Here is a 26,310-nt window from a genome sequence, read left to right as displayed (position 1 = left end):
TGCCATTAATTTGGTTAACTTCACAATTACCACTCTGCTACGGACAAACCGCAGATCAGCAAGGTCAACACCAGAAGAGACGACTTCTTGAACTGGATACCCAAGCCCAGGTAAAAGTAGGGATTTCGTGCTAACGAGAGAAGAAGCGAGAGTAACTGGGATCTACGGAAACCAGCAGAAGAAAGCTTCTTTTCCTCGAATCTACCAGCAATCCGATTATTCGAGTAACCTAGGGACTGCTACGCTCACCCTAGGCGGGATAAGGTTAATCGCAGCCAATTATCGCTGGCAAGAGCGTTCCATCACGCGTTTTCAATCACCAGAAGAAGAGACCTACCGAATCGACGGTCTTCCAACCTCTTCACGCCACAAGGGCGAAGATTCACGAATCCCACAAGGGACAACAACTTCCCCAACTACAACTATCCCCCACGCGCGGTGCCAATCACGAGGCGCCCGCTAGTTTCTCAATAAATCCCCAGACGAGGTGCCAACCGCGAGGCGCCTGCCACAAGAGACCTCCCTACCAGAAGAAGAACACGCCGAAAGGCGAGCGGAGACTACCGGCGGTAATCCGCCTATACAGCTATACGTATACGCCTCCGAGGCTGCGGCTTAGGAGAAACGCACGTGGTTGTGGGCGTCATAAGGCCAACTGTCCGCTAGATTCTAAACTTCCCAACAGTGAGGAGCGAAGCCCGAAGCGAGAAAGAGAGATTCACGAGAGAATCTACGGTAGAACTCTCTCCCTACCAATTCGAGACCTGTGTATACCCTCACACCCCTCGAGAACATCAGCGAGAACGGCGCCGACGGAAACAAACGACGAACCGACGAAAATCCCCGATTTCACGATTCTTTCCCCTTAGAATCGTAATATCCCGAATCGTCTTTTGACTCCCACTTCCAGGCCTGCATCTTGCACCAATCGCAGCTGACGCTGTTGAGGATTAGAATTCAAGATTCTAAACAGAAGTAATCCTTTTATACTGTCAGAATGGAGCGAAATTCACGAGAAGGATCGCCCGCGAGCGGCGTCACTGCCAAAAGCCAATCAACAGTCCCCATCCCACAGAGAATCGAAAGTATGATCGATCCAGCAGTATGGGGCAACTGGGCAATCGACCTTACAAACGCTAGCCCACAGCAACTGGGTTCCTATATGGGTTTCCTACTTGAGACCTATGAGAAGAGGAATCTCACGGGCCTCGAGCTATGGAACGAAGTTTCTCCCGATTTCGCCGACTGGTCAGAAGAAGACTTCCAGAACGTACCTCCCCCAATCCTACGATTCTTCAGAGACTATTTAATCGGTAACGGCGTCTACGTCGAAATGGATGGCAAGAAAATCTCGAAAAACGTGGCATTAGCCCTCAAAAAGGAAGAATTCCACTACTGGTCACCCCAAGAACTCGAACAAGGCGTCAAGAGATATCGCAACCTGAAGGCTCTGATAAAAGACCCCGAATTCCACGAAGAGATCACGAGACCGGCAACAGTAGCCAACAGCACAGGAGGAAGAGTCGAACCAACCCTACAGCCACCTCCTCCACAAGAACAACAACAGTGGCAACTACCGTACCGACCGCCACATCCCACGGTCTCTCCGTTAACAGACTTCCAACCATACGAGTCAACAGACCGTATCGGAAAGCAATTAACAGAATTCGCGAAACTATACCCCGACGATATGAAATACAGCGGCGATATGTACGATGTACTCGAAAAGAAGATGCCAGTATTCGTGGATCACTGTAGAATGCTGGGAATTCACACCTCCCAATACAACAGGGCACTTCCCCTAATACTGAAAGGAATAGCCAAAACCTACTTCTACGCCTCGATTAAAGTGATCAACCCACAGCCCAACTTCGAGACCATGATCAACCAATTGAAATCACACTTCGAGACTAGGGAAAGGCAACAAGCGTACGTTACGCAGTGGAATACAACTACTCTTCCCCAAATCATTCGCGATAACCCTGGAAAGACCAAATCGGAGTGTTTTGACATACTATGTGACAAATTAAGCAAGATTCAGCCCGGTTTGCCACAACAGGATCACAACGACCGATCCCTCCATACCCAACTTCTACACGCTTGTAGAGATATTCCAGAGTGTGCAATGGCGTTATTTGTACCGGCTGAGACGTACGAGGGACTTCGCAGCCAATTAATCTCGTCGATCGAGACAGCTACCCGTCTCAACCAACAACAATTCAACACAGTAGCCAACCCACCAGAGCAGTACTGGACCGACAGAACTTTCAACGGTCGAGGGCGTTATTCACGATACAGTCGTTCATCACGAAGTCGATCATCACGAGGAAGAAGCCGTGACAGACCCCTATTACCGCCAACGCCTAAGAAGTGCTACGTGTGTGGAAAACCTAACTGCTGGTCAACCAAACACACCACAGAAGAGAGACGAAAAGCGTACGAGAAGTTCAAAACCACCCAATATGCCCAGGATACGTCACTTCCAGCATATGGCCAATTTCTCGTCCAATACGAGGGTTTCGACGGGTTAGACCTACAACCTACCGCCGAAGACCCCCAGCAATACTACCACGTAACCGAACAAACCAGTGAAAGTGACGAAGAGGAAGAGACCGGCAGCGACAGTCAATTCCAGGTCACCGCCTATTTCACTACAACAGCAATTGACGGCAACAGGATCGCCACGATCCTAGCAGACCAGTCAACCCGCCATGCTATTACGAAAGAAGACCTCTTCCGCAACCAACCAGAACCGAAAGAGCTACCTTCGCAATTCACACTCGAGGGACGCTACTCTGCCCAGAACTTCCAAGGGATCATGCCCGACTCGGGCGCAGCAGGATTCTCAACCGCTGGCCACCCACAATTCGTGGCCCTACAACAAATTTACGAAGGAATTACGTTAAACACTGAGGCGGCTGGCGGCGTTACAGTGAAATTCGGCGATGGGATACCACTGGAGTCTATAGGGACTACCAAAGTGCCAACGCCGTTTGGAAGCGTCAAATTTCACGTTATTGAGACTAACACTCCCTTCCTTATGTGCCTAGGAGATATGGACCGATTGAAGGTCTACTTTAACAACGTTACGAATACCCTCATCCAAGGAAATAAGGTCGTACCTATTATTCGCAAATGGGGCCACCCATGGTTATTACTCGATAAGGAGAAACCACTCGCCTGGAACCACCTCACAGACGCTGAATTGCGACGGGTTCACCGTCGCTTCGGACACCCATCTGTTCAACGATTACACAAGGTGCTCCAGAGGGCCGGCCACCCAGTTGAAATTACGGCAATTGAGCAACTATCGAAAGTCTGCCATCGATGCCAAATGCACGCACCAGCGCCATCACGGTTCAAATTCACGTTACGAGACGATTACGAATTCAACTACGAGGTTATCGCCGACGTGATGTACCTTGAGGGTAACAGACCGGTCCTCCACGTCGTCGATACCGCCACGGCGTTCAACGCCGCCCGGTTCCTTGAGGACATTTCTGCGAAAGCCACTTGGGAAGCCCTACGCCTCTGCTGGATAGATGTGTATCAGGGACCCCCAGACTGGCTAGTTACCGACGCTGGAACAAACTTCCGCTCAACAGAATTCCGAAACGCGGCGAGAGGAATGGCAATTGAAATCAAGGAAATTCCCATAGAAGCCCACAACAGTATTGGGAAAGTTGAACGATACCATACACCTCTAAGGAGGGCGTACGAAATCATCAGAGCAGAAGACCCAACAATTACGCCAGAATCAGCACTTCAAACAGCAGTCAAAGCAGTCAACGATACTGCTGGCCCGAACGGAATAGTGCCAACACTCTTGGTATTCGGCTCGTACCCACGAATTACCGACGATTCGCCGCCATCTCCCGAAGTCACAAGGCGGGCGAAAGCGATTAAGAAGGCGACGAGCGAAGTATGCGAACTTCACGCAAGGCGACAGGTGGCAGAAGCTATCGCCACCCGCAATGGCCCTGATACAGGGCCAATTGTTAATTTACCGCTACGGTCGCAAGTACGAGTATGACGCGAAAAGAAGGGCTGGACCGGACCGTTTACTTTAGCAGCCATAAACGGCGAAACCTGTACTGTCGATACGCCACGTGGTCCGAAGACCTTCCGGTCTACCGTAGTCAAACCATACTACGAAGATCCCGATCAACCACCTAATTCCATCGCCGCGCCAGAAGAAGAAGAACCCGAAGCTGAGATACCGCAGCAGGAAGTAGTACGCGACGAAATTATCGTCGCCGGCGGAGGCAGTGAACCGGACGAACCGCAAGAGGCACCGGAGCCACCGAGAAGACGCCCGGGCAGACCCCGGAAGAGACCACTGCCAATCGCCCACTTCACAGAGGAATTCAACGATGACCCGGATTATCAACAAATATTCCTATCGATTAAGGAGCAAGCAGACGAAGAATTGGCAATCAAACTACGACGAGAAGGTGTTATTACTACACCAGGCGAACCGTTCGAACAGTCAACTAAACAAGAGATCAACAGCCTCATCGCTAGAGGAGTGTTCAAATTCACCCAGTTCAATAAGAGAAGGCACCAGAACGTACGAATCTTCCGATCTCGTATCGTCAACGAAGTCAAGGGTAAAACAACCCTGCTGATGCCCTCACGAAGAGCAAACCAAATCGAGCCCTCGAGAGATTCGTTGATAGCAACACGATAACGATACGTATGGAGGGATGGGTAACAAGACCGTAACTACGGGAGAAAGTAGGGATAGGAGGCCGAATTGACGAGGAGACGGAACTGTATAGGGACAACGTATTCCAACCGCTTCAACACCATAAAAAGAGAGTTTCCAGTGTTGCGATAGTTGGAATACGGAGTCGTGTGGCACTTCCAGCCACACGCCCGCCAGGCTGAGAGGCCCAAGCCTCCCAGACCCACGTGACAGGCCAAGGGGGAATATCCCCACCTTCTAGTCAACAACACCACTTTCAACAATCATGAACCATCGATTAGAACCAATTTACTGTTATTTGTTATTGACGAACGGAATTCCGTTTCACCCCCTGTTTCACCCCCTGTGAAACCTACAGTTTATCCTCAGCTAGCATCCTTCAGGAGTGAGTCCACTCCGCCTTCTTCTTCTCTGCAAATGCCTTCATGCCAACCTTTTGATCATTGCTTCCAAACAAGCTGTGGAACACCCTCCTCTCAAACTCAACGCCGTCCCGTAGCGGCAGGTCTTGGCTCTTGTTTACAACCTCCTTGCATGCGTTGATAGCCACACGAGAGTAGCTAGCAATCGTCTCAGCCGTCTTCAGCGTCTCCTCCATGAGTACTTCATACGAAGGGAACGCCTTTGCTGCAAGTCCCCACTGCGCGGCTTCGGTGCCGGTGAACGACTTGCCAGTCAGAATCAGTTCCATGGCCTTGGACTTTCCAATGGCACGTGTCAGTCTTTGACTACCTCCAGCACCGGGAATGGTGCCGAGCTTGATCTCAGGCTGACCAAAGTTGGCATTTTCGGTGCAATACAGAATGTCGCACATCATGGACAGCTCACAACCTCCACCGAGCGCATGGCCTGAAACAGCCGCAATGATGGGCTTCTTGACTTGTGTCGTGAGGAGTGACCAGGACTCGATGAAGGACTTGGTGTATGCCTCAGAAAAGGTTAGGGGGGCCATCTCCTTGATGTCAGCACCAGCAGCAAAGGCCTTTTGAGAGCCGGTGAGGATAATGACAGAAGTGTCATCCGACTCGTTGAACGCCCTCAGAGCGTCGTTGAGCTCATGGATGAGAGGGGTGCAGAGAGCATTCAGAGCTTTGGGCCGGTTCAGTGTCACTAAAGTGGACCTGTGTAAGCATCACCAGGAAGTCAAAGCGACAGCTGAGCGGGCAACCCACCTTGTCCAACGCCGGGTTTGGGCGTAGAAACCTGGATGTATTCGTATGAACCGCTGGCATACCCGCGAGCCATTCTGGGAAGCGTCGGGGCCTGCAGGCGCGAGGCAATTGGCCGAAGATATCTGAAGGAGTTCATTGTGACGGAGCTTCGGCTCTAGCTGTGATGAGGTATAGGCCTGCAAGACTAGATCTCAAAAAACCGACCGGCTTGGGTGTTTGTATTGATAGTGCTTTCGACGTCGAATGCACCGAAAAGAGAACCTGGTAGTAGAGGTTTTTCGAAGAGAAACAGCTCAATTGGGATGGTAGTGGATGAAAACACAGACGGGTACTCAAATGTGATGTAAGAGGTCAAACTCAAGCTCAAGCTCTCTTCAAGCTCAAGGGAGAGCTGGAAAGCATCGGCTCTCTGGGACCGAGGATACAGTCGGTCGTAGCAGGGGCACGGACTGCGCACTGTGATAGCTCCCCCGCGTCACAGGCTTATCGCCGTAATAGCAGATCCTGGTTAGAGACCCATTTCTTCAGATACCATGGTATGCCCCCACTGCGATTCCAAGCTCGTGCTAACCCGCTAGACTGCTGCGCCACAGGGGCTACTTCTGTCCCCCTTTCTGCCTCTCCCCAGCGTATCCAATCACTGAGGTGAGTTGCCAACCGTCGGGTAAGATTCGGACTAACAGCAGGCACGAATCACTCTTTGGGGGACAAGCCTTACGTGGCTGAACCTATTATCCCAGAGATCCCGCCCATCAACCCAAAAATTCGTCCGGACAGATCGCGACAGCCGCAGTTCCTCATTCCCTGACAGCACCAGACTTCTTGTCTTGCACCATCTTTGTTGTTCATCTAACATTCACGACAACACGGGTCTTTGAGTATTATTCAGTCCTGACGCTGGTTTTTCTATACCTAAGTCGCCCAAGATGGACACCATGGAGCCGGAACAGACCCCCTTCTCCTCCGTTACGACGCACACGTCCAAAATCCAAAGAGTACGCCTATCACGAGCTTCGCAATTCCCCAGCGACCCTTGGCTAATGTACCTATAGCAATACCAAGCTCTCCTTGACCAGTCAACGCCGTTTGTGCTCTACAGATGGGTCAGCACCGGCTTCTTCCTCATCATCTTCTTCGTCCGCATCTTTGTCGCGCAAGGCTGGTACATCGTCGCATACGCACTCGGCATCTACCTCCTGAACCTCTTTTTGGCGTTTCTGCAACCCAAGTTCGACCCTTCCAATGAGGCGCTTGATAATGAGATGGAAGGTGGGGGCGTAGGCATTCTCCCGACCAAGCAGGACGAGGAGTTCCGCCCCTTCATCCGCCGTCTCCCTGAGTTCAAGTTCTGGTACTGGGCCACCCGCGCTATCCTCATCTCCTTCTTCTGCAGTTGGTGGGAGATCTTCAACGTCCCTGTCTTCTGGCCCGTTCTGGTCATGTACTGGTTCATCCTCTTCTTCCTGACGAGTACGTGCCCCTCCCTGCCGTGATGATCTTGGCAAGAAGCTGACCCCCCTTCGTAGTGCGCAAGCAGATCCAGCACATGATCAAGTATCGCTACGTCCCCTTCACCTTCGGCAAGAAGAACTACGTGAAGAACAGCTCGTAAGAGCGGCAACGCGATGGCTGCTATGGTTAGGATAGATCGGTGCCTTGCGCCCGAGGCCACTGTTGGCAAGTGTAAGTCTAGGCACGTGGAATAGACAGAATGCGAAAGCGAATACGAGGACGAATGCACCCATAACGAGCTGCAATGGCGACGACGGTGACGATGGAGGAAAATGTACGTATAGAAATGGCGCTGGTATGAGAGCATGGTTGCGACGGCGAACTACTCGGAGCGCATCAGGAAGCATTCTTGCAAGGCCGGGAGTTAGTGCGCCATTGATGAATGATGGACTTGCTTTGGAATCGTTCATCTCATACTACGTATTGTAATAGAGACAGACAAAAAAAAATTGTCTATTGCCTTTCAGATTTGTTGCAGAATCGCATTTGCTTAGCTCAATGAGCTTGGGTGCCTTGATCCGATAAGTTGCTGCGATAAGGCTCGCGGCCCGGGCCCGGGCGCTGGCGCTGGTACAAACTACCCCGAATCTCAGCCTCGTGGAACTTTTCCGGGCCACTTGCACCTTCCTCGTCAACGCGACCGCGACCCCCGTCCCTCCGCCAATCAACCAAGCTCTCATCCTCCCCTCTCCCACCACTTCAATTCGGCACGACTCGGGAATCACTGAGAATCTGTTCGGGAGATCAATATGTCTTCCTCTGCGCCTCGCGGCGGCGAGCGCATGATCCATCAGGATTTCATCGCCAGAATCAGATACTCCAATGCCCTGCCACCGCCTCCTAACCCCCCAAAACTGCTTGATATCCCCAATACCGGCCTTGCCAGTGGTCAATACACGACGCCTGGCTTCGCATCGCGTCTTGCTCGAGAGCAACCGCTGAACATCGAGGTTGACGCGGAGCTAGGAATGCCCCTGGACCTTGTGGGCATGCCTGGTATTTTTGACGGAGATGAGAGTTGTAAGGACAACAAAATGACGAATGCATTCAATGCCCTGTACTGACATTCTCCAAGCAATTCAGGCCCCATCGCAACCTCCTCCCGCTCACCCTCACGACCGACCTCTTCTCAGACCGCTGTCTACGCTGGGCCGCGCAAAGAGCAGCGCTGAATCATCAGTTTCCTTCCTTCGCAGAACCGAATACATTTCGTCTGTGACACCCAGAAAGGGAGGCGCCGCCACGGGCGCTTTCATCAATCCCAAGCTCAAGCGTCCAGAGAAGCGTCGCTCCCCGGAGCCGGACAAGGATTCTCCTGCTGCCATCAAGCGCAAGATCGAGAAGAGTTTCGAGAGCGCCGAACGTTTCGTCAGCAACCCAAGTCGACACCGTCATCCCAGCAAGCCCACCGTCCATCTTGTGCAGTCATACCCACTGCTGCCCGATCACGATGCGCTCCCTGACTCCGGTGCCTATGTTACCGTCAAACTGCTCACCAACCCAGTGGCCAGCGCCAACAAGTACGACCGTCGCCTGCTTAGCGGACTTTTGCGTCCCCTTGATCGGAGCCCAGAGGAGAACGAGGCTTATCAGGCCGCCCTCGAGGCACACGAACGTGACCCTGTCCGCAACCCTAAGCCCGCCAATCTTATGGACTACAGCTTCTTCCTCCCTGCCACACAGACCACGGCTGAGAACTTCCGCGCCAAGTTCGACCCTGAAAATCCCGACCACGATGATGACTCGCTGTATACGCACAAGAGTCAGGGCACCGACGGTTGCTTCCAGTTCTCACGTCTGCGTGCGTATGAAACGACCAAGGAGACGGAGCTCGACCACAATACCAAGTATAGCGAAGAGCTGATCCTTGCATTTAATGACGAGCCATCGGGCAGCAAGCAAAAGGCCGCCTATTACTACCCCGTCATCCAGCGTACCACTATCCGACCTCAACGTGCGAAGAACATTGCACGTACGCTTAGCCAAGTGGAGGATGAGGGACAGGTCGTTAACGAGGTGGAGGTGTCCATCTGCGACCCCAAGGGCATAACCCGCGAAAACATGAAGCGGTACAGAGAGAAGCCCATTGGTTTTGTTGAGGAGGTTCAAGAAAACGCCGAGGGCAACGGCGAGGGTGCTGCGCCTGGCACACCTTCTGACCGGGATGCTGATGGCGATGAGGAAGACGATGATTGAAGGGCGCGAACGCATAAGTGACACGGCATACCATTTGGATTCTTAGAGTTCAAAATCTAGCAGACAGACCACTTACGGCTCAGGCTAAGAGCACTGTAATATCAAGTCCTTTGCGACCAATTTCGTGTAGTATGTGAACAGGAGTTAAAGGGAGGCAATTAGACAAGGAACGTACAAATCACAAAGGGAAAAAGAAATGAAAATATGCGTTTTGGGCGGCACCAACAACTAAATCATCATCAGTGTCATTTGATGATGTATGTTTCTTCATTCTCAGCAAGCGACCAGAGAATCCCCGGGTCATGCTATGATTATACATGTATAATATCTATCCAGTCCGCTTATGAGACAACGGCGGTTTACACACTCATCGCCGCCTATCATACAGTTTCTGTCAAAAAGGGGGGTGGACATACAGAAGAGATACAAACACCGCTAACAACAGCAACGTATATGCGCGCGCGCCAGCACACAATTCCCTCCCTTCTGGTGTTTTGGTATAACTAATTCAAGACAGACAATATTCGTCTGCAGCAACGACTTCATACCCAATTCGTAGATACCAGATAAACTCCGTTTGTTTTTTTCCCTTCCAAAAAATAGAAAATGCAGTCTGCAAGGTGCTCATATAATAAACAAAGGATCCAATACAGAAAACACGCTCTATGCTGGCGGTGGCGCGGCGCCCCCAACTGAGAAGCCGATGGTGTCTCTTTGGTCGTCGATGACGCGGCCATATCTGTGATGAGTAAGTTAGTATGGATGAAATATGAGACAGTATCACGATGAGTAAGGGAAGGGAACTTTACTCTAACAAGAGGCGGAAGAACCAGGCTTCCATGTCCTCCTTGCGAAGCACCTTGTTAGCCCAGTCACGGCTGCTGAGCGCCATGCGCTCGGCCTCGTTGCGACCGAGGGCACCGTCACCAAAAAATCGCACGGCTTCAAGCCAGTCGTCGCCCTGCAGGCTCATGGGCACATAGTGCACCCAGGGGCGGAGCCACTCGAAATGCCACTCGCGGAAGATGGCGAGCTTGAAGACAAGGGAGCGTGACTGCAGGAATGCGTAGAAGCGGCCAGAGAAGGCGTTGCCGTCCATGTCGAGAAGATACTTGTACTTCCAGGCATCCTGCTGCTCGGCGTGGCCCTGGATCTTGAAGAATTCCTTCTGGGCGTTGCAGTCTCCCTCGTCGCACTGTCCTACGTGCGAGAAGTAAACGTCAATGATGTCGCGGTAGTCGCCGCGGGGCACTTCTTTGACCTCCCACTTGGGATTCTGTTCGTCGCCGCGGTTTACATAAATCTTTGCGTTGTCGGCGGCGTTAATCTTTTGAACAAAGTGCTGGCGGTGTTGGCGGCGCCAACCGCCATTGCGTGAGAATCCACCTGTCGTGGAGCCGCGCCAGTAGAGGCGGTCATGCTTCTTCTCCCAAGACATGTCCTTGGACTTGTCATAGGTGACCTTCTGGTACCAGTACCAAGGAGAGGGGTAGAGGATGTCGTTGTAAGAGGAGATCTTGGACTGAGAGAAAATGGGGAAAAGGTCGTGCACGATGTTGTAAGCGTTCGGGCGATCGAAGAAACCGTAAGTCGCACTCAGAGAGGGTGAGAGGCAAACGTCAGACATGGCGGTGACATTATAGACGAAGCCGAGCTCGCTGACACCGTACTTGCTAAGGTCGTCGGAGAGCTCGTCATCCTCGAGCCCACGCGATGGGCTGTCCGGGGGGCAGGACATACGGGAGTGCGTCCAGGTCGCCTGGTGCGCAAAAACGTTGAAGCGGGTGCGCTTGTATTCTTCGATTATCTTGCCGTCGCTCAAATCGCCCGCTCGTTTTGTGAAGGCGTTCTGCGGGTTCGGAGAAGAGTTGGCCTTAGGCATGTTGACATCCTTGGCCCTCTTGACAAGACGGGCCAGGTCGTCATGAGGCACGACAACACGCGGCTCGTCGTGGATGTTGAAGGCGAGATCCATGCTCGGGAGCCACTGGATGAACTTCTCAATCATGCCTGAGGTGGCCTCGCGTTGCCAATCTTGGCCGCCCTGGATGTGGGAGACCTTGTGATCCCGAATCAACAGGCCAAGCAGTTTGTTGTCAAAGCCAAGGGCTTCTCTGGCTCGCTCCCTTATCGTCCCAGGCTTCAGACCCCAGAAGGGTGTAAGCATCTCGTGTATCATGTCGAATTCATCGATGAGCTGGACGCCGTTGGCCTTTGCGAATTCGAACCACTTGTCAAAGTTGGGCGGGGGCGGGATGCCATAACGCCTCCTGTACTCGGCGACGGCCTCCTCCAGCGTCTTGGATTGCTTATTTAGCGTAGTTTGGAAGTCCTTCTCGGCATCAGTCATGAGATGCCACATCGGGTGCGAGCCGGTGCCGGACGCAGGTTTCGGTCGTCTCTCGGGAGGAGGCCCGAGGAAGCTGGCGCCGAAGTCTTTGTCGGCAGCCGCTGGGGGCTTCTGCTCCTCTTGCGCGGGGGGTGGGGGGTTTCCAGAGAGCGATGTTTTCGGTATCGGTCGCTGGTCGGGCGGTAATCTGAATATCGTGTATGCAACGATCGTTAGGAAGGCGATGATGCCGATCAGCGTCCATTGACGACGGCGCATGGTAATGGTGTCGCCTGCCCCTCGTGGCGGGCTACGTTGGGGAGCAATTAGACTATCTCTCAGGGGTAACGGTACGGAGGAGACCTGGCGTCGTTGACGAACACAGAAAAAGAGAGAATCTTATCAATACCTCATTGCATCAAGAATGACTTTGCGCAAAAAGTGCAGCCGCGTATGCGTTGACGTTGCGATATGGAACAGTAGTGTCCTACTGCTGGGTCCTGGTAGTGGTGCCAGTGCTCAACTTTCGCTCCTGGGCCGGGCGGACGCTAGGTCTGTCATTGCATGCCCCTAAAAAATCCGTCTGGAGGAGCTAGATTGGAACGCGTCCACCCGCCCAGTGGCACCGCGCCAAGATGACAGGGGCCATGATTGGATGACGCTTTGGCTTCGGGGAGCTTGATCTGAATCATCAAAGACTCGGAATGTCTAACTGGAATGGCTTCGACTCTCTTTTTTTGAAAGCTTGATTTGATGATTGAGTTTCTTTCTGGTGTTCTTGCAGTCCTTCATGCGCTATACTAAAACCTAGCTGGTTCGTTCATTCAGCAGCAACATGACTTGATTATGGGAAGTTTACCTTGAACAACCTAAACTCGATTCAAATGTTAAAATGAACAAAAAGAAGGCTTCCTATTTGCTGACCCTAGGTTTGAGATTATTGGCTTTGTGGGAGGGAATATTTTGCTTGCTTGCCACAGCTTCCGCCATCTTGAGTGATGGAATTCTTGGCCGAAACATCATCTCACCAAAATGGCAAACTGCAGTTAGGCGTTCAGAGACATGTTTCTGTAATCTGATTTCCAACCATCCTGCAGCTCGTTTAGGTGGAGGGTGCTTCAAGACCAAGTGAGACATGCCTTGGAGAAAATACTGGACTGATGGTGAGAGAACGCTCACTTATCGCTTCAACTAACTTCGATGCGAAGAATTTTAAGCTTTCCGTCACAAATGAGCTTGAAGTAGCTTGATCCTGGGCAAGAGAAGACCGTGCATGGAAATACACGTGGAAAAGATCGAGAAGGAAGAAACCCCATAGGTCTGGACAGCTCTAATGCAGACACCAGGGAGGAAGCAAACGATCCGTTGTCTATTTGATACCCAGAATTCCTTCTGGTGCTTTCCCGAGTATTTTTATCAATACGTAACTGTATGCTTGGGAGATGAGCCCTCCCGAAATTCAAGTTATACAACCCAAGGGAGAAGCAATCCAGAGCAACTGAGATAGTGGCCAAAAAAACAATGCACGACATAGTTGCGTCGCATCAACAAGCCGTCACGTGGAGGCATCACTGGTACGGCCGAGTCCTCGAAGCGGAGCAAATTTCTCTCAAGATAGTGCAAATATGCAAAACATACTTGCATTGCATTGCTTGACCATCACGTGGAGGTCGCAGAATGGGCCTGGAGCCCATTGCCTGTTTAGGTAGCAAGGTGAGGCTTACGATGGAACCTTTCGAGACCAACTCACCGAGATCTTGACCAAATTTTGCCCGCATGGAGGGTATGTTTGAGTTACACGGGCAGTTCCAATAGGTTTAAGTACTCTGAGAGGATTTTTGAGCAGCAGCCCAGCGATCTTTCGCTAGTCCCTAGCGACTTAGGTTTTACTAATGTTCACAACAGCGAAGCAAAGAGTTTTACTAACACGCGGCGCACTTCTTTACCACTTGGATGAAAGAGGTCAGCCTCGAACTGACCATGGACTATCCAGTCGTTAATGCTTGGGGATATAGGTAGCGACGTTAATATAGTGCAAGAATCTCAGTATTTTCGCTACGCCATTAAATAAACTCAAGCTCGTGACCATCTCATTTTGCCAGGGGTTGTCAAATATTTTCGGCGGGCTTCAATGTTAAGGATAAATCCGGTATAACAGGTGAACAGAGATGAAATAGGGTGAGTATGAACAGATATCGCAGAGCGAGGAGACCTTATGGCCGGCTTCTAAACATGTATGCGTATTGCAGCATCACCTCGACATCACACTTACTTATTTAGACGACCTGGTGATGTTTTTCTTGTGCACAACATATTCCGGTTATATACAGCTCTAGTTAAGAGCGTTCTATCTTCTTCCGAGGCATTATTCACAAGCTTCCCCCCAGCATGACCACCCAACCGCATGGGTACTTACCCACTCAATAAACTACTTACTTTGAGGCAATAACAACTTCCTGGGTTTAGAAATGTTCTGCTCAGCTGAAACCAGCCGAGGCCGCTCATGGACTTGCAAACTTTGCAAGCAATATTGCTATCTGGCATGTCCACAGGGCCAATCGTCTTGTCACCGACAGTGCGATTATGTCTCCAAGTGCCTGACAACCATCCGTGACGTAGCCCGTCAGGAAACAAAACAGGGGTGAAAGTGGCTTAAATGTTTGTCACAACTTTCATTCAACAGCCACAAGGCACTCTTTGACATCGGACTAAGGACGGACCCAAGTTTTATGGATATGCTTACCCGGATAGTGGCTCTGTATGTTCTGTATGTTCTGTTGGAGAGTCTTACGGGGGAACGGCTGTAGATCCAAAAGAGGGATAGGTCTCAAATGAATTTAATGGTGCTTTCAACAAATCAACTGCGTCTCTTGCGGAAGCAGCAGCAGTGCAACATCGATCAGCAACCATATTCGAAATTTTTTAGTATTGGAGTATGAAGTGATAAGCGGCTGCATTGTTTGTACGTCCAATGACGTTGTACAGTCAAGAACTAAAGCTCCTACATCCCACCATGGCCTGGAGGTCAACCTTATTTGGGGTATGTCCAGGGCTGTGGCTTGGACACCTCCCGCTGCACGAGTCCAGTGGGGGCCAATCGGGCCTGCTGACGTAAGCAAACCCCCACCTCCGTCCGACCCCGACCCCAGATCCACATGCATGGCGCGTGGTCATCGACTTCTATCCCCATCTGAGTGGAGGACGGCGATCTGGTGAACACGGCACATGATTGTTTGTCTGCCGTCTCAAGAAACGCACGCATACCCAGCGAAACCCGCATATGATTATTTCCGACTGCGTTAGGCTCCCCAGTAATTATTGTTGTTCCGTGCTTTGGATGCTGCTAGAAGTGAGGAGTGGTGCTCCGACGACACCGAAACTTGGCCGGGAACGCGGTCCTATCTCTCTCGACAACGGAGCGATCTCTAACCCCTAGAACAACTCGAGATAGTTTAATACTGCTGCGCGCGACGACCTGCGATTACCGAGTCGAACCACTCTTTCCCGTATTGAATTTGATTGTTCACCCGTATCCGCTCTCAGCACCGAAGAAGCCGAAAGGCGCGAACAATCAAGATGGATCGCATCAGGCAGTACTGGGAGAAGTATAAAAGCAAGCCGCATCGCGAGGAGTATGAGCCACTAGCGGAGCAGGGCGGGGAGGTGGAGGAATCCGCGCTGCTGGGGGCCCAAGATGAGGTGCCTTTCTCTTGGTCGGAGTATCTTCTGTTTGCGTGGTTGGGTATGGCGATGTTATGGGCATGGTATGGCATACTCTTTGTCTTCTCCGAAGCTGGCTCTAACAAATGACTGCAGGAACATGTTTCTTGCTGCCACCCCTTACTTCCAAATACGCTTCCAAGCCGACCTCTGGATCCAGCAAAACTTCCAATCTGCCATTCTTAGCGTCTCGACCCTGACCAACCTTACGGCGATGCTCATCCTCACAAACATTCAATACTCAGCATCGTATCCCTTCCGCATCAACCTTGCACTGATCCTAAATACCGGAATCTTTTCGCTGTTGACGGCTTCTACGTCCATGTTTCTTGACGTCTCTCCAGGTGCCTACCTTGCATTCATCCTGATTATGGTAGCGTCCAGCTCCTGGGCAACAGGTCTCATTCAAAACGGCGCCTTTGCGTTCGCCGCCTCCTTCGGTCGTCCGGAGTACATGCAAGCCCTTATGGCCGGTCAGGGCGTTGCCGGCGTGCTGCCTCCGATCGCGCAGGTTATCACCGTCTTGGCGGTACCGGAAAAGGACGGGATGAGCCCCGCGGATGAGATTCAGTCTTCCAGCTCTTCTGCGTTCGTTTACTTCCTTGCCGCCGTCGCAGTCTCCGTTTCCGCATTGGTGGCGTTCATCCCCCTCGTTCGTCGTCACAACCACATTATCGAGAGCCGCATGGTCGATCGGATGGCCGAATCCATGACTTCCGTAGAAGAAGCCGAGCGTGCCGCTCGAAAGGTCGTTTCGCCACTCCAGCTCTTAAAGAAACTGCACTGGCTCTCGGGCGCCATCTTCATGTGTTTCGCCGTCGCCATGTTCTTCCCTGTCTTCACCGGCAAGATTGTGTCCGTCCGCTACCCAGGCGATGAGAAATCTCCCGCTGGCGCCCTTTTCCGTCCTGCCGCTTTTATCCCGCTGGCCTTCTTCGCCTGGAATCTGGGTGACTTGTCCGGACGCATGTCCACCATTCTCCCGTTTTCTCTACGTCACCGCCCGGCGGCCCTTTTCGGTGTCAGTCTTGCTCGCCTAGGCTTTCTGCCGATGTACCTTCTCTGCAATATTGGAGGCCGTGGTGCGGTGATTAGCAGCGATCTCTTTTACCTGTTTGTCGTCCAATTCCTGTTCGGCCTCACCACCGGCTGGCTAGGCTCAAGCTGCATGATGGCGGCTGGTGAGTGGGTCGAAGATGGTGAGCGTGAGGCGACCGGTGGCTTTATGGGATTGTGTCTGGTAGCTGGCTTGACGACGGGCAGTCTTCTTAGCTTCACGGCGGGTGGTATCTAATCTGGCATACACGGCGTAATGACACCTTTGGCATATCTCGGTTGGGAATTGGAGTTAGGGATGGAACACATGGCACGGGATTACGACTGCAGATATCATTATAGAAGTTATCGATTTTTTATCAGTATAAGGAACGGCCACGGTCTTCGGGGTTGGGTATACAAGCAGGTAGCAGAAATATCCCAAAGACAAATAAACATGTTAGAACAATCCGGCGAGGATATCATCCGCATTCAGCTCTTCTTCAACAGGCAACCGCTCTTCGTTGAACTCGCGATACCATAGCAGCAACTGGGGAATCGTATCAAACACCCACGACGAGAAGTTGTGATGGGACACGAACGTGTACCTCCACGCCCAGCCCTCCTCCTGTCCGTCATGCCTCCTCCGTCGGCAGTACACAACGCAAAACATGCCCTCTGCCCCCTCCCCGGCACTCCACCCCCCGGCAACCTCCCACCCGTGACCGAGGCCAGCGATCGACTTCAACTCCCACGGCGACTTGACCCGCGCCGCCGTCTTCCTATCGTAGTCCCTATTCCCCCAGAGCCTATCGTTTAACCCCCACCAGAACGCGATCTGGTGCATGCCCCGGTACTTTGGCAGCCCCGCGCCGTCCACGGCGTCAACGTGCTCCGCCAGCACCAGAAGCTCCTCCGGGATCGTGATGCTCTCCCTCACCTCCTCCAGACAAGTCTCTTTCAGCTCGGAGAGAATGATCCAGAAATACTCGTGCCACTGCTTCGCCCTCTCCAACTCGCGACCCGCGCGTACGCCGCGGGGCACAGTCACGCCCTCGAGACCGAGCTCCGGCGCAACGGCGTCATATCGCGCCAGCACGTCTTCCGGCGCCGATATCCCCAGCTCCCTGAACGTCTCCTCGTCGGCGGAGAGGAGTGTGAGCAGGCTTTCCATGCGGAGCCGCCCAATGTCCTCGCCGTCATCTAGCTCGTGCTCTCGGCGCGCGCGATGAACCGCACGTAGACCTCGAGGACCCGGCGGTTGCGGGCCGCCACGTGTCCGCGGTATGCGTCGAGCGCCGCCTTGATGTCTCCTGGGGCGGAGCGCATGACGTGTTAATATCGGCGGTTTTTTTTTTTTGTGGGCTATCCGCGCAGGGTGTCGGTTGGCGATGTTTACATGGCGATGGCCAATTTTTTTTTTTATTGTTGCTGCGCGATTCGTGCCGTTGGATCCGGAGGGGGCCTCGACATGTGGGCACTCTTTTGCATTTATTGTTCGAACGGAGAGCGTTCGATGATGTCGTTGAGGGGGCAGTTATTTGGGCTGAGCTTAATCTATGGGTCCTGGTTGTTGACCGAGAGATATCTCCATCTCAGGATCAAGGGCTTGCTGAGCCACTTTTCAAGGAGTGAGGGTGGTGAAACTATACTTTTCTGATGCATTCGAGTCTAATGGCCAGGATTCATACGTTACGAGCCTACCTATATAGGAGTTGTAGTGACTGTTCGTGTATCTTGGCCTGGGAATCAATACTGCTGAATTACATTACGCTGTCTACTTGCTATTTATACACTGTTTGTACACATACCGACGCTTTTGTTTCGCTCAACGGTACAGCGCGCAGTTCTTCATCTGGCCACGGCCAGTATACCACCCTTCTTCAACAAGGGCGCGCTCTTTATCCTGCCAGTCGTCGAATTTCCACGCGGCGTTCTTCCAGTCAAGATCGGCCAGCTTCGCCTCGAAGGACTCCTTGACCACTTTGCCGTCTTGCCCCTCGCAGTATCGTACGAAGAGGGAACAATCTCGCAATGTCATGGCCATACAGAAATTCGCGTCGTCAATACGTGCGCGAAGAGGCCCATATGGATCCTTGTTAAGCTGGTTTTGCTTCAACATTGAAAGGGTGGGCAGCTGTTTCAATAGGCTGTATAGGTGTGCATGATGCTCGTCGTTTTTGAAAAGTCGCTTGATTGCCTTGCGGCGGACAGCCTCCTTGCCTGATGGAGTGTCTCGTTGAGGGTCGAGCCAAAGCGGGCATGGGTAGTTGTCAGGACTGTATTTTGTTTCTTTGGGTTTGGTGTCGGCCGTCGCTTTGCTTTCGTCCTTGGCTTTGCCCTTGTCCTCAACTTTACTCTTCGCCTTAACTTTGCTGCCGTCCTCGCTCTCGAGGTTGTTGGCGTCATAATACTTCTTGGATGCAAGAGCGCAGCACCGGCATGTGTTGGCGTCACCCGGAGCCGATGGTGATTGGGCTAGCCATTTCGGCTTGAATTCGATAGTGCGTTGGCCGTCTCTCGGGCGCATGTCTTCAACGAGCATGACCAGGTTGTCGGTGCAGTATATTGTATCGCCAACAAACTTAGCAGGCCGTCTTGGGGCCATCGGCGGTGCGACATCCAGAGCCTTTAGGTGATTGCGCATGTTCGCGATAGTATCATCTGATACGCGACCCATAATGTGGTCCACGAGCAGGTCTTTTTGGTTGTCGAAGAGAGGCCGAACCATCTCGCGAAAGTAGCAAAACTGGACCCCGGCACTGAAGAACGGCTTATCAGGGTTCTTTGGCTGCTTTGGCACTCTGAGGAGGTATCCTGCGGCAAATGTTAATCATAAAATCCTGTCTAACCATGAGGTCTCGCCTTACGACTTATGACGTCCTCCTCGGTTCCGTCACGTTTGTTTGGCCTCCCGCCGGGCGAACGTAATACTGTTGTGAAAACGACATTGGCAGCCCCCTCTCCCACATATTGAACATGCGACAAAGGGCCGATGTGACGAACGTCTTCAGCGAAGACCCGATCAAGATAATGCGGAGGGCGGACGCCTATTGGACCTCGGGAGTTTGCCATGATGATGAATGATGAATAAATATCTATGGGAGCCAGTGATAGTCTGGACGAAAGTTAATTTTTCTGCTGCGGAATGAATGTTCATCCAAGTTGAGGTTGGACCAAGTAAGATGCTTATGGTCTTGGATGAAGCGAAGTGAGCAAGGCAGCCGGGATGGCTTTACAGGGCGCCCGTATTGAGGAATGCTGGTTTTCCCAAGACAGAATCAACATCCATGATGAACTGCAGAAGTTGGGATACAGCAAAGTTGGGTGGCAGAAGTGTGCTTTCCAAGCTAGTCAACTCAAATAGCGCACCAGAGGGTGGTAAGCAAGCTAAGGGCAGAGGCGGATCTGGCTCTCCGGATTGGCTGCGACACCTCAGTACCTCGATCTGAACGTCTGTTGACTGCTTTTTTGCTGTGGTCGTGAGGTAAGACAATCCAGCGCAAGGCCAGAGATAGTCAGCTAACTAATTGGCCTCGACCCGAAGTTGATGACTGCAAATGTGGCAGGCGACTGCGACTGTCCAGACGTGGCGTCCTGGGTAAACTCAGCAGACTTCGAGCAATATTGACAGGTCTCCATTTGATGTTTGTTGCTGCGTTGCAACGGGCGAGTGGACGTTACGGCTTGTTGTTGTCTTTGAGAAGTCAGCGGTATCCCAGGATGACGACAGTCTTTCCCCTTCTGGGAGTGGAGCGGAAGAGTTGGCTTTTTTTGGTGCTGGCAAGCTGAGCTCCAGTTGACACAACCGTAGCTGCCAGGCTCTTCCTTGGTTCAGTAGGCGCTGCCGGGTTAGCCAATGACTGACTGCCGTCCGCAGGGAGGCGTCAACATGGACGTTGGCGCCTTTGTCATGTTGAGTCTTGACAGGACTGTAGACGCGGTCGTGTGAGGCTGGCCTTTTTTTTTTTTTTTTTTTTTTCTTATAGTAAAATTTACCCCAGAGTCTCGTGAGAGGCTGAATCTGCTTAGTGGATTGGATAAGGAGTATTCATCCAATAATTGTTACGGCGGGCCTCCACATGCTTGACGTGAGTCTTGCAGTAGTGATAGGATGCAGCAGGTCCCTTCAAGTGCAACGCGACTGCTCGGCCGGTCTCAGCCGGAGGAACATCCATACCCGAGTGGCCTGTGCAGTGGGCAGGCTCGTGTCCAGGACATTTTCACCCCCACTGGTAGGCTCCAAACAGCCCAGAAGACATTGCGTCGTTTTTTCCTATACGGCGCCGCCCGTTGGTTCCCTCACTCCGAAAAGTGGAACACTGCGGAGAGAAGATCAAGGGACTAGAGAGCTGGGCTGGAAGGATAGTCAGCGGAGAGAGGGGAAAGGGAGACACGGCACTGGACGACTGGGCAGAGGAGCTTCTGACGGCATTAGAAAGCACCAGACTGGGTGATGAATGGGTCAGAGTGGGCTATCAGGAAGTCATGATGCTCGGGGAAGCAGATAAGAGACAGGACCCGAGAGCGAATCGTGCGCCATAATTTGATCGCCTGGCTTGGCTGCTCTTCCCAGGATTATTATTAGGAGCGACCAACCCGCAATGCGTACACTGTAGTACCCGTTTTACGTGTACATAGCATGCATACAGAGTACCGGGGGAGCTTGATGAAAGGGTGACAACGAACCATGGCGGCCGGTGGAGCGTATAAGTGCCATGTCATTTAGTTCCAGATTCAGCCTTCATGCAAAGATGCATCCGCCGAAAGGGGACGGGGGAATAGCGTTCCTTGACGTTTAGAAATTTTCGGGAATCCTGCCTTGTCACCTTATGCTTTTTCGCTACTTTGGGCGCAAAGTGCCCTGATGTCGTGCCACATCAAGCACATGTCTGTCGATGTCGTCCCATCTTTGCTGACCTTCTCCCACTCGTGATCGGCCCAAGCCTGTAAATAGCGCCGCTGAGAGCTGAGACCAACGCGATGCGATGCGATGCGATGAGATGCCATGGAAGCGGGTTTTTCTTTACTTCTCGCCAAACCATGTCAGAAGGGCTGATTGACAGATCTGGCCGGGGGAGTCTCTGCGACCCCGTTCCCCCAGATAGTTCGTGCCTTGTCGAAACGAGGCCCAACTCTAAATCACCCACCGCCTTTGCGGTTCCCGGCCGCCTGGCCAGATTCGACCGGTGCATCTCATGGCGTTATCTCCGTCGCAGTGTCGCCACCCTTGGTACGCTTTTGGAGTGGCAGATGATGGATGCTAGCTGCCTGTAGTTCTCAAAAGACACAACCTCGGGTGACTCGCATAACGTCCCACACCCACTTCTGGGCACCCCCCACATTTGGGCACCCCATTTACACCAAAAACGCCGTTTTTCGAAATTCTATATTAAACTAAATACTTTACTTATTAAAGAGAATAAATATATATTAAATAGATTAAGACTTAATTATAATACTTAAGTAGCTATATACTAGTATTATTGATAATAAGTATTATAAATTCAAGGTTTAACATTTATAATACTAATTTACCTAGCCTATATCTTAATATATAAAATAGGTAGAGATATTTAACTAATATGATTAGAATTTTTAAGTAAGATATAGTAGATTTATATATTCTTATACTTAGTAAAAAATTCTTTAAGCTTAGAATAATATTTTAAAATTTCCCTTAAGAAAAGTTTCTATTATAGAATTTTAACCCTTAATTATACTATATTTACTAAAGTAATACTTTTAAATCTCTTTTAGATATAATTATATACTTTTAATAAGTATAAATATTAATTTCCTAGATTTTTTAAATAAGTATATATAAGCGAAAATATATTTTTCTAATGACAAGGAATACTAGTAAGTTACTAGTATCTACTAACATTTTAAAGCTTTTAGTTTTAAACTTCTATATTATAACTATTATTATATTTAATCCTTTATAAAAAATTAGATGGCTATAATTATACTTAACATAGTTTATATATATTTTCTTTTCTTAGTAAGTATAGTAGTTAGTTTAATATAGAATTTCGAAAAACGGCGTTTTTGGTGTAAATGGGGTGCCCAAATGTGGGGGGTGCCCAGAAGTGGGTGTGGGACGTTAACCGCTAATCTGCCATCATGTCTTATCGGTCCCCTTCTCACAAGCAAAAAAAAAAAAAAAAACAGCCAATATGTAGTACCAGCAATGCCCCTTCTCAGGCTCACTCAGTGTCTATGCGCCCCGTCCACACTGCCTAAGCCTGAAAACCAGGTTGTAGCCTCTGTCACCTAGTGGGGCCACCCCCTCCGATCCTTTCCTAAGGCCTTCCCCCCTTTGACTAAATCTCTCTCGACGTTACCCTGAGCCGTTGCTTGGGGGGCTTCCGTCACGCTGCAGGCCGTTTGTGCTGCTGTCCACACACCCACACCCGCTGCTCCATGACTCCACCCAGGCGCCCTCCTTGCACGCGACACTCGCAGGAGTCGCCCAGGAGTCGCCCAGTCACAGCACCCGGGAACCAAAGTATCAGAAATTTGCAGGTGGAAAAAAAAAAATTCGCGCTAAGCCAGCACCGTACCACCTACCTCCGAGTATTCCCTCTGCTTCCCGAATACTTAGTGCAGCCGACCAGCGTCATTCGGCGGAAAAAAGGCAGACACACCACACAGAGCTTGCCCTGATCTACATTCCATCCAAGACCTCCTCCAACAAAGCCAACCCTCTGTTCCTCCTCCCGCTTCTCCCCCATATTACTCCGTGACTATTCCCCGGACTTTCGTCTTCTAGTCACATTGCTCCTCAACGAGTCCCTCTGACTCTTCGACAAAGAATCCCATCGTCGCCGTTAACCCTTCATCACCCCGTCCCGATTGCATAGCGAGCCTCGTTCCCCGATCGATTCTTCCTCACCTTCGCCTGGCCGTTCGGCCTCCACCACATCACCGTTCGATGGTTGGCCGCAGTTAACGCCATTTCAACATGGCCTTTAACTTCAACTGGTCGCCGCTCACGGCCGACGCCGAGTTCTACAAGCGCGCCCGCGAGATGCTTACAACGGCTCTGAACAAATCGCCGAAGCCCCCGATCATCGTCGATGACATCCTCGTTACCGAGTTCAACCTGGGCTCCGTGCCCCCCGAACTAGAAATTCTCGAGATTGGCGACATAGCGGAGGATAGATTTCGCGGCATCTTCAAAATGTGCTATTCTGGCGACGCTTTCCTGACACTGAAGACTCGGGTTCAGGTAGGCCGATTTTTTTTTCCTGCTCTTTCCTGTATCTTCCCTGCACGCGAAAGTTTGGAGGCGAAGCTCGGTGCCGCGGCTACGGCAATGACTTCAGCATTGCCGCACTACAACGACCATGCACAATTCCAACTCCGATACATTCCCGATTCAGTGCGGGTTCATTGCACCAAGTTTTTCTTGTCGCAACGTCAACTCCATGCCAGTGCTCGGAATGGTTGGCGGCCACCAACGAGTTCGCACATCACCAGGCGATGCCTACTCCCACAACATTGCCAAATTCGATATGTCACTTCATTTCAGTACTTACCCCAAACATCCCGGTGTTTGTTTTTCCCTCATCAAACATTTCGCCATCTACCCGCGTCTTTGCATTGATCCTTAAATTACCTAGCCGGGATGCGCGTCCCTGGCCACTTTTCGGCAACCACCAGCTGGAACGTGCGTCATAGCAGTGCTAATATATCAACAAATAGGCAAATCCATTGAATACCTATCTGTATTCTAAGCCGACTTTTACATCTCCGCAACCATTGGCGGCGGCATCGGGTTTGACAATCCCGTTATCGATAACTTTGTCCGAAATCAAACTTTCAGCTTTCATTATCCTAGTCTTCTCCAGGCAAAAAGGTCTTACCCTGGTCTTCCGCAATGATCCGCTCGAGTCGCTTAAGGTCTCTTCGACCTTTGATTCGATCCAGTTTGTGCGCGATTATTTGCAACGCACAATTGAGGCCCAATTGAGAAACCTGATGATGGATGAGCTCCCTGCAATTATTCACCGCTTATCTTTGCGTTTGTGGTGCCCTGACGCAGTGCCGAAGGAAGAGGAGGCGCCGAAGGAAAACACGGACGAGACCGTGGTGGACCCCCTGGCAAGCCCGCCTTTAGACCCTGTCGATGCGAATGGCAACCTTCTCGACGCCAATGATGTTTCGTCGTTGTCCCTAGAAGGCGGGCCCGAGGTCCAGTCTCTCTTCTCGCAGAAGAATCTGCTGAGACTTGCAGCATTGAACGACTCACACCGCACATTCTCTCTTTTCACGCCGGGTATCCGCGATGTGGTGTTCCGGGCTTGGACGGGGCCTGCAGTGTCCGAACCAAGTAGCACCCCACCGACGGCAACCCCAAGCCTGTCTAAGACCAATTCATTCCATGGCACGTCAACAACTTACACCTTCTCCGACACAGGTAGCGCCGCCCACGGCCACCTACCTTCCCGGCCGTCGATGGTGAGCCTCAACTCGGCCACCACTGGACTGTCCTTGGGTGCCGGCACAAGAACAAAATCCTATGCTGGCCGCAAGAAGAAGACCAGAGTCGTCAACCTCCGCCGTTCCAAGAACGAAGTTGGGTCTACTCCCGAGGGTAGCGATACCTATTCGGATATGGCATCTGACTCCGCATCTGTGGCTGGTCCCTCAACCGAGCCTCTTATGTCCAGCTCCATTGCCGAGGATCCAGAAGAGCAGGAGGCACTGGCTGAGTTGGCCAACTCCACTCCGAGCAAAGTTCGCTTCAGCCCTGTGGAGAGGCCGCATCTACTTTCAAGACCTCCCCTGCAGCCAGATTTCCACACTACGCCCACGGAGGTTCCAAGCGTGCCTATCAAGCTGGATGGTGAGCGCGATACTGAAACCACGCCCAGGCCCCAGCCTGCGGCGGAGGCAAAAGCTTTCCCTAGTGAGAAGGGCACTGCCTCAGATACCTCGTCTGTCTACGAGCAGGCTTGGATCATGAAGATGGCTGGTGAAATCGCTCGCCGTGTCTACGATGAGAAGAACCGCCAGCAAAACATGTGGGATGAGAGGGAAGATGTTCCCCCTCCTGCCTACGAGGCGTCCACTTAAAAAAAGAAAAGAAAAAAAGGATTTACCTGCCCAAAGCAGGATGAGCATATGTACAAACTGTACTGAGCCGCTATATATCCAGTCCGCTGGACTAAATCATTTGCTTGCCTTTTGTCCCATGAACTTCTCCTCGCAAGGCGTTTCAGGGGCTCTCCTCAATTTTGATCTCCGGAAATGAGCGGGCACAACGCTCTTTCCACACCATGTTTTTAGTGTTAATGTGTATATATCGCATGGCGTTTGAAAGGAGAAGGGGGTTCATAAAAAAGAATGGGTTGTGATTTTACCCCCTGCGACGGGCGAAAGAGAATGGAGAACAAGGGCTCCCCCCTCGTCGGTGTCGTTTTTTTTTTTTTCCTATTTTTGGATTCTTTATGGGTTGGGAATCGGGGGGCCACCAACCATGCTAGTCAAACTGATGAACATGACGGCAGTCTCTTAGACAGACACACACACACACACAAAATATGCGACTGCTACTACATCATCATCAGTTTTTCAACGACGTCTCCGAGGTGAGCGTCGACACATAACACTTTTCACTCTCCTTTGTC

General features: G+C 51.5%; 10 protein-coding genes across 10 annotated transcripts; 5 read left to right on the top strand and 5 right to left on the bottom strand.

Moving 5' to 3' along the window:
- Positions 1-997: 997 nt before the first annotated feature.
- Positions 998-4,690, top strand: CTRU02_212873 (uncharacterized protein; the record flags this gene model as incomplete). Its single annotated transcript, XM_070205927.1, has 2 exons — positions 998-4,021; positions 4,043-4,690. The coding sequence occupies 2 exons, from the start codon at positions 998-1,000 to the stop codon at positions 4,688-4,690; spliced, it is 3,672 nt and encodes a 1,223-aa protein (XP_070060320.1).
- Positions 4,691-5,087: 397 nt separating this feature from the next.
- Positions 5,088-6,016, bottom strand: CTRU02_212872 (enoyl- hydratase isomerase family protein; the record flags this gene model as incomplete). The annotated part of the gene is made up of 2 exons (XM_036721439.1): positions 5,088-5,818; positions 5,881-6,016. The coding sequence occupies 2 exons, from the start codon at positions 6,014-6,016 to the stop codon at positions 5,088-5,090; spliced, it is 867 nt and encodes a 288-aa protein (XP_036586608.1).
- A 790-nt stretch (positions 6,017-6,806) lies between these two features.
- CTRU02_212871 (Rer1 family protein) lies at positions 6,807-7,492 on the top strand (the record flags this gene model as incomplete). The annotated part of the gene is made up of 3 exons (XM_036721438.2): positions 6,807-6,875; positions 6,933-7,350; positions 7,407-7,492. The coding sequence occupies 3 exons, from the start codon at positions 6,807-6,809 to the stop codon at positions 7,490-7,492; spliced, it is 573 nt and encodes a 190-aa protein (XP_036586607.2).
- Positions 7,493-8,141: 649 nt separating this feature from the next.
- CTRU02_212870 (RNA polymerase ii- paf1) lies at positions 8,142-9,588 on the top strand (the record flags this gene model as incomplete). Its single annotated transcript, XM_070205926.1, has 2 exons — positions 8,142-8,412; positions 8,468-9,588. 2 exons carry the CDS (start codon positions 8,142-8,144, stop codon positions 9,586-9,588), a joined length of 1,392 nt encoding a protein of 463 aa, XP_070060319.1.
- Positions 9,589-10,251: 663 nt separating this feature from the next.
- On the bottom strand, positions 10,252-12,196 carry CTRU02_212869 (capsule-associated protein; the record flags this gene model as incomplete). The annotated part of the gene is made up of 2 exons (XM_036721437.2): positions 10,252-10,327; positions 10,398-12,196. 2 exons carry the CDS (start codon positions 12,194-12,196, stop codon positions 10,252-10,254), a joined length of 1,875 nt encoding a protein of 624 aa, XP_036586606.2.
- Positions 12,197-15,493: 3,297 nt separating this feature from the next.
- On the top strand, positions 15,494-16,931 carry CTRU02_212866 (nucleoside transporter family; the record flags this gene model as incomplete). Its single annotated transcript, XM_036721435.1, has 2 exons — positions 15,494-15,681; positions 15,734-16,931. The coding sequence occupies 2 exons, from the start codon at positions 15,494-15,496 to the stop codon at positions 16,929-16,931; spliced, it is 1,386 nt and encodes a 461-aa protein (XP_036586605.1).
- A 201-nt stretch (positions 16,932-17,132) lies between these two features.
- CTRU02_212868 (uncharacterized protein) lies at positions 17,133-17,846 on the bottom strand (the record flags this gene model as incomplete). The annotated part of the gene is made up of 1 exon (XM_036721436.2): positions 17,133-17,846. The coding sequence occupies one exon, from the start codon at positions 17,844-17,846 to the stop codon at positions 17,133-17,135; it is 714 nt and encodes a 237-aa protein (XP_036586604.2).
- Positions 17,847-17,875: 29 nt separating this feature from the next.
- CTRU02_212867 (uncharacterized protein) lies at positions 17,876-18,001 on the bottom strand (the record flags this gene model as incomplete). The annotated part of the gene is made up of 1 exon (XM_070205925.1): positions 17,876-18,001. The coding sequence occupies one exon, from the start codon at positions 17,999-18,001 to the stop codon at positions 17,876-17,878; it is 126 nt and encodes a 41-aa protein (XP_070060318.1).
- Positions 18,002-18,500: 499 nt separating this feature from the next.
- Positions 18,501-19,747, bottom strand: CTRU02_212865 (inositol-pentakisphosphate 2-kinase; the record flags this gene model as incomplete). Its single annotated transcript, XM_036721434.1, has 2 exons — positions 18,501-19,489; positions 19,543-19,747. The coding sequence occupies 2 exons, from the start codon at positions 19,745-19,747 to the stop codon at positions 18,501-18,503; spliced, it is 1,194 nt and encodes a 397-aa protein (XP_036586603.1).
- A 3,892-nt stretch (positions 19,748-23,639) lies between these two features.
- On the top strand, positions 23,640-25,756 carry CTRU02_212864 (mitochondrial distribution and morphology protein 34; the record flags this gene model as incomplete). Its single annotated transcript, XM_036721433.1, has 3 exons — positions 23,640-23,906; positions 23,940-24,065; positions 24,383-25,756. The coding sequence occupies 3 exons, from the start codon at positions 23,640-23,642 to the stop codon at positions 25,754-25,756; spliced, it is 1,767 nt and encodes a 588-aa protein (XP_036586602.1).
- Positions 25,757-26,310: the final 554 nt, after the last annotated feature.

The sequence above is a fragment of the Colletotrichum truncatum genome (assembly GCF_014235925.2).
Source record: "Colletotrichum truncatum strain CMES1059 chromosome Unknown Contig_0009, whole genome shotgun sequence".
NCBI lineage: Eukaryota > Fungi > Ascomycota > Sordariomycetes > Glomerellales > Glomerellaceae > Colletotrichum > Colletotrichum truncatum.
Note: the sequence above shows the minus strand (reverse complement) of the source record. Positions and strands in the feature narration are given on the sequence as shown.